This window comes from Coturnix japonica, chromosome 15 (assembly GCF_054131305.1).
Source record: "Coturnix japonica strain WE chromosome 15, WE-NBRP24, whole genome shotgun sequence".
NCBI classification, from domain to species: domain Eukaryota; kingdom Metazoa; phylum Chordata; class Aves; order Galliformes; family Phasianidae; genus Coturnix; species Coturnix japonica.
The window spans coordinates 10,627,191-10,640,291 of record NC_140677.1 but is presented as its reverse complement, the minus strand read 5'-3'; the positions used below and the strand labels follow the sequence as shown (position 1 = coordinate 10,640,291).

General features: G+C 46.7%; 1 protein-coding gene across 1 annotated transcript in view; it reads right to left on the bottom strand.

Moving 5' to 3' along the window:
- The window catches only part of LOC107320025 (uncharacterized), a 32,644-nt gene that overhangs the window by 3,426 nt on the left and 16,117 nt on the right, over positions 1-13,101 (bottom strand). Inside the window, exons 9-13 of the mRNA XM_085516353.1 lie at positions 12,544-12,626; positions 11,131-11,241; positions 8,651-8,820; positions 3,668-3,745; positions 1,033-1,172 (exon numbers count right to left, since the gene is read on the bottom strand). Of these exons, the coding sequence (XP_085372479.1) occupies positions 8,810-8,820; positions 11,131-11,241; positions 12,544-12,626 (205 nt within the window). The 3' untranslated portion in view covers positions 1,033-1,172; positions 3,668-3,745; positions 8,651-8,809. The remainder of the gene's footprint in view (positions 1-1,032; positions 1,173-3,667; positions 3,746-8,650; positions 8,821-11,130; positions 11,242-12,543; positions 12,627-13,101) is intronic.

Genomic DNA, 13,101 nt, shown 5'->3' with positions numbered 1-13,101 from the left:
AGTCTCAGATAATTCCATGGGTACCACCTATGGTGGGAGTGGGTTGGTGGTTGAACTCGATAATCTTAGAGGTATTTTCAACCTTAACAATTCTCTGATTCTACAGTCTAGCCATTCCTACAGCTCTCAGAGGCTCAAGGGCAACTTCATGCTGCTGATCCCTTCATGTCCTGAGCTCACAAGCACCACCACCTCCCACAGCCTGACCAGAGAGCACTAGGATAGATCTAGCTGTTAAATCAGTGCCTTGAGGGAACATCCCTATCCTCTTGCTGCAAGCCTCTTACAGTGTGGAAAACTTTGCAGAGCAAGGTATCCTTGGATAAGGACAGTAACTTTGAACCAGTTGGTGTTTTTACTTTTCTTCTTCTTTTTAAATTTTATTTCTAAAACACAACTCATCCAACCTGAAATGTTGTGGCTGCTGTTTATATATGGAAAATATTTGATAGCTCAAGTCAGAAAATATAAAATTCAGACTTAAGGGCAATCCAAAACTCCTAGGGTCCTCAAAATCAGACTGAAAATACCATGAGAACAGACACCCTTGGACCAGATACCAATTTTCTGCAGCACTGTGAAGGAATTAAAGCTGTCCTAAAGCACCAGCTGGGACTTGCCCTGACATTTTCATGTCATCTGCTCCCTGGACCTCTTGTGTAGGCCATGTAGGGGTGGGCTGGAGCCTTTCGGGGCCCTGCTGTAATCCAGCAAACCTTGGCTGGTAGAACTGGCCCCAGAAGAGATTCCAGCTGGCTTAAGTTAGAGCAGCCACGGGGCTGCTCTAACTTAAACCACCTGCCGGTTCAGTCCTGGGCCAGCACTAGGATCTGGGAGGTATAAGTGTGGCCGAAAGCCAACTTTGCCTGCTGTCTTCCTCATCTGTCCAAATAGGAGCCAGAGGTCCAACCCCTACTTAGAGAGAGCTCTAGAACAGGGCTTCAGAGAGACACTTTGGAACTCCTGGTTGCATTTAAAAATCCAGGAGTGCTGATCCCACTGCTTAGCCCCATCTTCCGTCCCTTTTCTCACCATGTGCTCCCAATCAAGATATCGAAGCCCAGACACAAGGAAATGTGCAAGGACAGGTTCTTTCCTGGAAAGGCTGATGCTTTCTGCCCTCATTTGACTTCCCAAGCAGCCTCTCCCCTGCAGCTCTGGCGTCTCCACTCCTGTAGGGAACCAAGAAATACAGACCCTGCAGCTCTTTTTGAAGACTGGAAAATAGAATAAAATAATAATAATAATGATAGTTTAAAAAAAAAAAAAAAAAAGGTAAAAAAAACTTTTCCCAGACATGTCCAGAGCTCTTGACTGTCGTTTGAGCTTTAACCATAAGATCACAACCAATTTACAAAGCCCTGTTTCAACCATATTTAGAGAGAGAAACACCTAATCATGTGTGATGGTAGGAATTACCCTGATAATTCAGCCTGGATTGTCCTGCCCCTGCCCTTCCTACTTGCCTTTCGCCCTTCAGCTTCCAAAGATAATGAGTAACAGTGATATTAAACAGGGATTTAGTTTTTATTTTTTAAAACTTTTTCCCCCCCCCCAGAAAGTGGATAACGTGCTACAGTAGATAGAAAAATCCATCCGACTTTATTTAACTGTAACATTTATTAAGAGCAGTGAAAAGGTCAGCGCCGAGCTCTCAGAGTATGGGCTAAACTCCTTTCCCCAGCCTTGAATGCGACAAGAAAGCAGATCCTTTAAGATGCAACTATCTTAAGCTCCCCTCCGATGGTTAAACTCTTAGTAATTCTAGGTTTTGGAGACAAACGTCAAAGCAGAGGGCTCTTCCCTTCATTATTCAAGTAAAGGCCCCATCAATATTATCTGTAATAAGAATCTGCTGTTGACATGGCTCACCCTGCAGTTCCTGTTCCAGGCAGTAGTCCCTGTCAATAGGATTAAAGTGGAGGAATGCCTTTGACAAGTCCACTGTCTGTTGATTCATTGCTGCCATCAGGCTGCAGTCTGGGAAAGGCACTGGACATCATTGGTGTGCCTGCTATGGCTGGATGGGGCATGCAGCCTGCAGGCTTTGATTTCTGGTGCTGGAAGACAGTGGGATGGGATGGGAAAGACAACATGTGGGGTGGGGAGAGAGCCTGTGAGTGGTTCACATTGCTCATGCCCTACAACTGCGCCTTTGGGTAGGGCATGGAAAAGAAGTTGGGTGCTAACTCCCCTTTCTCTTGGAGTACAGCAGTGTTTCGCTGGCGATAGGGATGAAGGGCTTTGCTAAAGGGAACAGAAGTACTGCACCATGTGGTAAATGCTCTGGAAGGAAGGCTCTGGGCACCCAGGGCTGCAGATTGCTGGCATACTGTTGGGCAGATCCAAATCTTAACTACCTTTTGCTGTCTTGGGTCATGAAGCTCTTGATACACTGGCTCTGTCATTGCTCATTGGCTTGTGTGGGCCTATGTTTGCAAATCATCAGCTCCCCATCCCTGCAAGCAGGTGGTTGAGGAGGGACCAATGAGTCCATGGAGTCATATGGATCCAGCAGTGCTGAAAAACCAGCGCTGAACAGCCCAGAGAGTTGCTGGGTGCCCCATCCCTGCAGACACTCAAGGTCAGGCTGAACAGGCTCTGAGAGCCTGATGGAGACGTGGGTGTTCCTGTTCTTTGCAGATATGTCAGACCAGATGACCTCTAAGGGTCCCTTCTAACTCAAATACTTCTATTAGTCTATAATTCTGTGATTCTAAGTAAGGAAAAAAGTTAGCTGCCAGGGAAAATCATGGCCTCCTAACCTTCTGCCTCTTAACATTTAGAGCACATGGGACACATGCATGCACCAACACCATCATCTTTTCCAGTGACTAAGTCCCTGCTTAATCCATTCTGTTCCTGTCCCCTCAGGTGCAGAGGCCAGGTCAGGAAGCAGGCAGCCCAGGGTAAATAGATTAGCTCTTTTTAAAATAAAACCTCTATTCTTATCCTGAGGAAAAATAAAAAAAAAAAAAAAAAATAACAACCCTCATTTTCAGGAATTGTTACATTTAATTAGGCTGCAGGTTCCACTGGGCTCTGTGTACAGAGCCAAGAAAGCACGAATGTCAAAATATTCTGCATGTGAGATGAAAAGCCCTGAGCTGGGCGATCCATTGAAAGGGAGCCCTGTCAGCCAGCTGTCAGCTCAGCAGTAAGTTTTTCAAACCTAATTAAAATGATCGTTAAAAAGAAGGTGGGGGGGGGGGAATTAAAGAAATACATTTTTCCTTTCCCCCCCCCCAATCACTTTTTCATCAGCCTGATTTCCTGTGTTGAGTTTGCCAGGAGGAAAGTGAAATGGAGACACGGGGACCTGCATGTGCACCCAGAGGTGGGACATCAGGGGTCAGCTCTAGCAGGAAGGACAGGGCACCGGGCTCTGTCCTCGCCTGTTTCCTGCCACCTTTGGGAGGAATGGGACCTTTTGGGCTCTTTGTAAATAAACAGGAGCCATCAAAGAAACACCTGAGTGCTGCACAAACTTAGTGTGCCTCGCAGGCTCTTGGATTTTGGGCTGACAGCTCAGGCCAAAAGGGCTTTTACCACTCTAGAATGAGCAGCTCTGGTATTTCAGAGCTGATAGAGGGAGTTCGCAAATCCCAAAATGGGAGCTTTAGAGAATGGTTTTAGCTACCAATGTGTTGTTCACATCTATGCTTACCTTCATGGGGTCACTCCTTCCTCTCCATGGGTTCACTGTATGTGCAAGGTCGATTTCAGGGGTGTGCTCTGTGGGGTCCTGCAGCAAAACAGGAGGTTGGGAAGCAAAGTGCAGAGTGAGTCCTGAGAACTGCAACAAAATGGGCATAAACACAGACAAGGGGATTTCAGACATGGAACTCTAATGCTTAAGAAGAGATTGAGCCAATAGGTGCATAAACAAAGTGCTTCCCCTACCACCTCCCTGCCCTACTGTCTCCAAGAAATGCATTTGCTTACTTAAACAATCTCTTTTTTTTTTTCCAGTCTGGTTTCCTAAAGGAACAACTCTTTTGTGACTGTGCCATGGGTGTGTCTGTCTTTCTGTCCCTAATAAACCTTGTGAACTCGCTGGCCACTTTCAACCAAGTCTGCCAGAAGGGCAGAGTCCTCGAAGAAACTGACTGCTTATGAGCCTTCCCAGGGCCAGGCAAATGAGAGAAAGGCTAACCCAGGCTGGGAGAAAGGCTGCAGCATGCTCTCGCTTGATACAAAACACCAGAGCATCCAACCTTGAGCTGTCTCATATGCTTCTCTACAGGAAGCTGAGCTTGGTGCACTATAGGAACAGTAGCATCCGATATCCCCTCTTCCTGAGAAATACCAGTAAATAGAATGGGATCAGCAAGAGAAGATGCCCCAGCTAGTAAAAAGAGGTATTTGCAGCCATAGGGTAGCACTGGCACCAGAACCGTCAATTTTCAGCCCTGACCTCTACTTTAAAACCGGGTTGGGAATGGTTGGCTATCAATGTCTCTTTCCTATGTAACAGTGTGGGGATGCTTCTGGCTGGAGAGAGAGCACAGTGGCTGAGTTAACAGCCCTCCAGAGCCAGTCAGTGTCAGCACAAGCAAAGAATTTGGAGTCAGAAGTCCTTTTCTCAGGTTGAGTTGAAAATGCTGGATGCAATCAATAAAGGAAGAAAAATAAATCCAAGGGAGCTACCAAGTGTTTGGATGGGCAATGAGCACCTGTTGTCCAAGCCAATGAAACAGGCAGAGGAGTAAGAATTAAAAAGAATATTTCAAAAGCAAGATCTCTGTTTCAGAGTCCCACTATTCCTACTCCCATGTCATCTAAAGTTGGGAATCTCTAGAAAACATCTCAACCATCCATTTCACTGCGATGTCCTGGCACCTCCTTGCCCCTTCTCACCAACCCCTTGCTATCTCATCTCTCACCCTACCAAAACACAAAGCAAAACCCAGAGTTCTCCTGGAGCAACCCAACACCTCGAAGGCAGCCCAGCAGGTTTTCCCATGACAATGCTCAGGGAAAATTTCCTTTGCTGACCTTCAGCTGGGCAGGGCCAAGCAGAGCAGAGCCTCAGCCTTGCGCAAGGTGCTGCTGGGGACACGGATGGGTGGCTTTGCCCTCCGGTGATCAAGCTACTGGTGTAGGGTTTTGCGTGCCTAGGAATCATGTCCACAGGGGAATAGCTGGAGCTGACATTTTCAGGCCCCTGTGACCGGCTGCCCAGCAGGTCATTTAGCAGAGGGAGAGCAGATAATTTCCTGCTGGACTGGTCTGCTGAAGGGCTGGTCCCCTCTGGGGTGCTGGCGGCTGTGCGGCCAAGCCTGAAGGCTCAGGAGCAGAGTGTGCTCCAAGCCTTTATAGTTGGACTGCGTCACCACTGGGGCGAGCAGGGCCATAAGACATTGCAGGCTCTCCCCCGCAGAGGGTAAAAAGTCAAAAGGGTATTAAGCTGTCAGATTGGGGCAATTTATGTGTATAAACAGAGCCCTGTTTTGCTGATTTACGCCCTGATAGTGTGCGGCCCACAGGTAACGAAGGCAGCACATCCCCACATCTGTCGTTGGAAGCAGTTGGGATTGACTGACCCATAAAACTGTAGGGCCTGAAGTTATCGGCCTTCACATCTACATACACACACGCAAGGAGCCCCAGCCAGCGAGTGCTCATGGAGTAACACCATATAAGCGATAAACGCTTTCCCCCAGCAAAAGTTAGTAGGGAGATTAGATAAGGTGGCTAAAACAAACTTTAACCACCATGATGAGAGCTCAGCCAGCCTGTCCTTTCGCTTGGCTGGTTATCATAGAATCATTAAAGCTAGAAAGACCATGAAGAACTTCTAGCCCAACCACCAACCCATCCCTACCATGCCCACTCATATAATCACACAGGTTGGAAAAAATCACTTAGATCACCTACTTCAACCATCAGCCCATGTCTGTGACCATTCTAAACCATGTCACTCAATGCCACACTACAGCACACAGCACTGGATTCCAATGGCCCAAGTCACCCCAAGACATCTTATAGGGAAAAAAATCAGGGTTGCAGAGGCCTCAGTATGCTTCATTCTCCCCCACAGCAACAAAGCAGGTTGTTCCTAAGCACCAGAACCCATGGGTTGGACCAAGAGGGCATGGGCTGGTGCCTGTCCCAAGCCATCGCCATAGGGCATCACTTGCTTCCCACCATTGCTACTCACGCCTTCAATATCATTGTGCCAGTGCAGGGCTGTGAGCAGACGCTGCATTCCTTCTCTGTCCAGCAGATTTCAGTGTCAATTGCATGCTTTGGGCAAAAATAACAATTGGAAAAAATAATTGCATTTATCATGTTGTCAACTCAGCCAGCTACATAAGAATGCTACATAGCAAAACCGCAGAGTTCAGCCTGTTTCCACGCAGGCAGCAGAACAATGACTGGCAGGAATCCTCTGACATCAGACACTCGTGTTTAACTCAAACAACTTTTCTCCCAACATCTCCAGTCCACCAACCTGGGATGCTGCAGGAGCCTGGCGAACAGGTGACCCTGGAGATGATGGAGATAGCGCTGAGCAGAGGACAACTTCCAACAGCAACCACCACACCAGGCTTGTTCTCAGCTATTTTGTCAACAGAAGCTTGGAAAAATGTAACATTAAAGCTTGCAAATGATTCTCAGGAAATTAAACTTCCCCTGCTGCAGGCAGCAGCGATGGGTGACAGATTATTAAGAGCAAATGATGGCTCTTCCAGCATCACCGTGGGCCAGACTGATAGCTGAACTGCAGCCATGCCTGTAGCAGTGACTTTCACCCCATGCAGCATTGCAAGGTGTTATTTCAATTTAGGCTTGTCTTCTTTGCTTAGCCTAACTCTGCTCAAGTGTAACCTGGCTACCAGACACATACGCTGCTTTCCTGGGTAGCTCAGCTCAGTAGGGCATCACAAGCATGCTGCTAACCTGTTTTTCTGCATGTAGGGGGATCTGACATATAACAGGATATAACAGGCCTCTAGTTGCCCCATGGGAGGTTCTGGCAAAAGCCTGTTCATCTCACTAAATCTTGAACTGATTTCAATATTTTTTATCAAGCAACATTAACATATAGAAACACCAGCACAAACACACTTAACTCAGTCCTAAGAGCAGATTAATGCTGGAAATAAAGGTTGTCTGGACATCTCACTCCTCAAGATCATGCTGTGCAAGATGATGCTCTGACCACAAGATGCACATTGACACCCCTCTGGTGTATATAAGCCTTTCCAAGTCAAGGTAGATAAGAACCACATACCACTGGAAGCCTGTAGGTAAGGTAATGTGTCAGCTAGCACAGCTGCTGCAGAGCAAACCACTTTCTAGAGCCCTGGAGTTGCAATCGACACACCCTGCGGTAGTTTTAAATTAATGTTGAAGCTTTCATCCAGGAACATGTAATACATTGGTTTAAAAATAACTTCTGGCTTGTTCCACCACTGTGCGTAGACCAGGGTAAAATGTTCCTAAGAACACTGGTGGAAGTTCCACCTCTTCTAAACCACTGGGATTTTTGATGCTGACTCCACTGCAAGCAGGACTTCAGCTTTTCCCTACATGTAGATGCCAGTCACCAACCTGTATTGGATCAGTCCTGCTGATATGCTTTGTAAGGAGGCAGAGCACACATTACCAAGCCTGGCCAAAGCTCCCAAATGACTTTTGCCCACACCCCAGATGCTTCTTCAGCATCCTGGAGCACTTGTCCTAGGAAAGCAGCTTTAACCTTTTTTCTTGCATTCACCTTATCACCATATTTGTTGTTTGCTGGAGCCTGGCTCCCCATGCGATCCATATTCCTCCCTATCAGTGACCTCTCCTCCTCATTATTTACCACTTCCTGGCTCGTTACACCATCAGTAGACCACATCAGTGGTGATTTTACATTTTCTTCAATGTCGTTGATAAAGATATTAACTGCAAGAATACTGGAGGGACCTCGCTACAAACACAGCTGGCAGATGATTTACAGTTACATTTGGAGACCTGTCAGGGAGCCAGGTTTTAATCCATTTAACGCACACCCTCTTGATTTTATACTGCACTAGATCCTTAATCAAAATGTCATGTGGTACCCAGTCAAACGTCTCACAGAACCCTTGTACACTACTATCACTTTTATCAACTAAACCAAAGAGAGACATCACATTCTATTTTCCATGAACTCATGCTGATTGGCATTAATTACAATTTTTCTTCTTTAATTGCTCATGGACTCCCACAAACAAGGACGTACTTGTACCACCCAGCACACCACTCACAGCATCCCTCTGACTCATCCTTGGCCTCAGAGTATGTGTGCTTTTGGAGCAGTCATCTCACAAAACCCAAAGTTGGAGCCGAGCACAGGCACAGTAATGGGGACCGCTATGATTGTCGTGGTCCTTTTTAGGGTTTTCCCTCTTCCAGATTTTCTCCTGTCTTAGGCACCACCTCTGCTCCCCCTCACCTCTCCAAGAATAAACCCTAGAAATAAAGGAGTCTTTTTTTCCACAAGCAAACAGAGGATACATAGAACTCAGATCATTGCAAAAGAGGCCAAAGCTGTTTGTTCAGTATGTAGATGAGACTGAAGTATGGCTTCTAGCAATAACAGTGGGTATTATCTTGCTATCGCTGCTATCTGGTTTTCTTTCTTAAAGGTTGGAAGTAATTCACTAGATCATACCTGAGTCGATGCATTTGGTTCCTTCAGCTTTCCAAGTGAAATTTAGAGTAGTACCACAGCATCTGTCCCAACATTGGGACCTCTTTAACCCCGAGATTCTGCTTGTTTGTTTTCAATCTGCAAATCATTGTCCAGGTGGCTCAACTGGAAGTAGTTTTTTCATTGAGGATCTACAGACAATAAAAGGAAACAAGAATTCTCCTTCAAACACCCAAAACACATTGGTTTTCATTCTGATGTAACCACTGTTTCTCAAAAATTTGGAGCAGAGCAGGAAGTTTAGCTCATCTCAGCTATTTCTTGAGGGAGGTGCAACTTGTTTTACTTTTAATGGTTTAAATAAAACCAAAGGAAATTTCCAGGGAACAAATGTTTCACGTTGTGTGGGAGAGAGACAGAAAATACAAAGTGCAATAATTCAGCCACATTCAGACGAAGTCTCTAAGCTTAAGCATCACTGTAACCACATTCATTTATTTGCTACAAATGTTTTAGCTGAGAGGTTTTTGCCTTCTCCAGACCTGGAGGAATACTACAGCTGTCTCTTTTCAGGTGCGCTAGCTTCAGTTAAGACTGGCCACCTAGAGCAGAATGATGGTTTAGTGGTCAATATTGGTCATGGGTGGACAGTTGGACTGGATAATCCTAGAGGTCTTTTCCAGCCTTAATGATTCTATGATGAACACCCCCCATTGCTACCACAAAACTAATTCCAAGATAAGATCTGCTTGGAAGATCTTATCTGAGAATAGATGCATTTATATAACTATTGAAAAAGCCCTTCTGAAATTTGAGTTTTACCAGTCCTTCACATTCGGGCATCAAAGCAGAGGAGGGTGGAAGACATGAGACTGCATCTCCCTGGACAGGACCATTGTCTGAGCTTTCCCTCCACCATTCTGCACTTGTCCCACTATGAAGAAAATGACTGCTGGGTGGCAGAGGCGTTTCCCTGCTCAGTGCTGTCCCAAGGAGCAGCGCAGCAGACAGCGGTTTTCAGCTGTAAGAAAATCTCTGGCCCTACATTTTTCATCCTTCCTCCGCTTAAGGCAAAACCTTGGCAAGACACACTGGAAAAACACAAAGGATATCATAATCTCAGGGTTAATGGCTATGCTGCTGAAAACTTTGAGCCTCTGACTTATTAGTGAGCCCCAGAGCCTCTCTGGCATCAGATGTCACCTATGCATTTGAAACAATCCCCAACATCAATAAATCTCACCATCCCCTCACCGCAACCCAAGTGCCTGCAAGGGTGCTAATCCCCAGCCAACATTCCCTCCACTAAATTATTTTTAAAAGATGATGCAGCTAATGCTCCTTATTCCAAGAGAATCCTGCATTGTTTTCCTTGCAAATTGCTCCTCCAACAGGATAAAAGCTACAGCCTCTCAATTTCCTACTCCAAAACAACCCTTCTTTGCTGGAGCAGAGGGCTGCAAATGAAACAAGTCCCAGCTTCCAGCTGCACCCAAGTCTGATATCACCTTAGTGTGACACCTTGGTGGCTGTGCCTGTGTCTAACTATGGCTGTGTTGGCACTGGCAGCCTCAGCAGTACAGGGAGTAGGAGCTGCGCCATGCAGGAGTCAGCAGCACGGAAGGGCTCTGTGTTGGCAGAACAATGGGTTTGCTCCAGGCACAGCTACTGATTTTTAACAGCTCTGTGCCAGGAACCCCATACGGGATTGCATCATGGAAAATCCTAGTGGAAAGCCAGGAACAAAGGAAAGATGTCACACTGCTTTTGAAAAGAATGCGTTCTCCAGTCCCTTTGGTGGGAAGGCACAGCCCAAGGAACCTGGGCTCCCTGGAAGACTCGAGGCAAACCCCAAGACATACAGCAGACGTGAGTGGAGAAAAGGGCACTGCTCAGGAGGCTCCATCCCGCTCTGCATCACTCGTTCATTGTCTGGGAATGGAGAGCACACGTCTTTGTGGGAAAAATTCCTGCACTGCATCCCTTCATTGAATTGTCCCATGGTCCCCAAAGAGCCCAGAGTGTCCATCAAGACAGATAATGTGACAATGCCCATAAGCTACTGAGCTCTCATCTCGGATCCAACATCCCCAGAAAGGGAGACAGGCAAGGGTGGTATTCCTGGAAGCCAGGGCTGGGGACACTGGCTGGGCTCTGGCCAGGCCCTGCTAGCTGGAACACACCCAGTGCTGCATGGTTATGTAATGACATGTTACCATCCTCAGGGAGAGCCCAGGCAGGAGGGTCTGGGCATAGGAGGCTCTGCTCTTCCACATGGAAGTATAGCAAAGGTGCAAACAGAATTCCTGTGTGATTTCTGCTCTGATGCAGTGTCTTAACTCAAATACCAACCCGCTTCTTTCTTGCTTATCTAATTCTAAACTACTCTTCCGTGTCCCTCTGCACTTGATAGGACAGTGTGGAGAAGTTGTCTAGAAGGCTTTAGTTCCCCCTTTGCTGCAGCCTTCCCAGCTCTGCCACCCAAGCACTCTGGTTCTCACCTGCAACGAGGACAATCCCACAAGCCAGTGTGACACGAGTAGGTCTCATGGCAGAAGAAAAGTACCTTGTTACCATGCACAGAAAGGATGCAGCGGAGGTTGCAAGCCAGCCTGGAAAAGCAGCACATTTGCATTCTCATTAGTTATATGGGAAACAGCGAGGAAGATTTTTTGGCAATGAAGCTAGCCATTGATTTGCTCACTTGGCTGAAAGACTGATGCCAAGGAGCAGCAAAGCAAAGCAAGAGAGCTGGCCCGGAACCAGGGGATTTTGCAGAGCTCTCATTTTGCATTCATTGCCCTTAGTCTGGGGGTCTCAAGTGTTGTCAGTTTAAGGGCATGAGTGAGAAACTGAATTGCAAAAGGAACTCTTCCCTGTTTGCACACAGACGTCTCTGCCATCCCCTTCCACTCCAGCCTTGACGAAGGGGTGTGGAATTTGGATAGGAAAGGCTTAGAGGTGGCCACCTATCATGGAAACTATTTTCCTCCTAATTGTCCATTCAAATAAGCACCTTAAATTTGCTCTGTCTTCATTCATATGCTTTTTATGTTTGTTCTACCAAGAATATTCTAACACAGGTATTTACTACTGGGAACATTTATAGAAATGGCAAATAACAGAGACCTCATAAACACAGCAATTCAGACCAGAATCTGGTTCTGAAAGTCACGTACTACTGTTTAAGAATAGAAACAATGCCGTGTGAACATTCGCCCAAGCCAAAGTCACCAGCACAGCTGAGATTTCAGCCATTCAGTAGCAATGGGTTCATTATCAAGATATATTGCCTGAATTATTTCTAGATGTTATTCAGAGAATTATTTCAAATAATTGATATATGTAAGAAAATAACTGGCTCTGAGCAGAGGAATTAAACTTGTCACATTAGAGCTGAATAAATGCCCTGCCACTATTCACTGGTCTACTTCTGGATACACTAATTGCCCCAGATCCAATCTTTAACCCCATTGGGGATGAAGAAAGCATTCTCCTGGGGCTTGGTGTGTGGTGGTTTGGGACACAATCCCTGCGGCCACAGTCCCACTCTGCAGGGGGACTGCAGCCTTATCTCCAGGGCTCCCCATTGTATTTGAAGAGAGAGACTCGGCAGTTTCACCTTTCACTCACCCCAGGGTAATTCCTGCGGTCTTCAGCAAGAGCCGCAGTTCCACCTCTGTGTGCAGGACGAGAATGGTGCCAGGTTTAATCTTGTCCCCAGTCATTGTTCTGACATGATGGGAGGTGTGGGAAGCATGGCCAGGGAGGCCATTGGGCTTTTGTTATTATTTGTAGTGCCCACATTACCTCATGCACACCAGAAACCATTGCATCTCTCGATACCCACAGAGAAACTCTATTCCATCAACTATGGTTGATTTGTGTCCCACGGGTGCTGTTTTACAACCTACCTTCATACCTATGCGAGCAGTCTTGGCCCTGGGATCGCTGCACATACGCAATACAACCCAAGGAGTCGAGGTGCAGGTTCAGGCTGCATACAGACAAGAAGAGAAGAGATAGAGACACATAAGATATGGAGAAGGCATCTTTGAGGTCCCTTCCAGTTTAAGCTGTTCTATGATTCTGAGATTGGACAAGCGGAATAACCAAGCAAAGAAGCACACTGACATGTAAGTTGACAGATGGGTGACTTGCTAGCTGCACTGTGCCCATGTCATTTCATGTTCCATGTCCTGTTAGCACAGACTGAACCCATCTCATCCAACCCCACAGAGGCTCAACCTGACTGAGGACCAAGCAGCTCTGGGATTTACCTGGCCACAGGGATCACTATGGAGAAGGGGTCCACACAGATGGGGTCTGAAGAAGTATTTGAGTAAGGAAGGGCTCGGGGCCATTGGGGCAGACCTGATCCACACAGCTCGCAGCCTGGGGGTGTCTGATGGCCCAAAACCAAGCAGAGCACCAAGAGCCAGGACAACTTTTCAGCTATCAATAGGACCAAC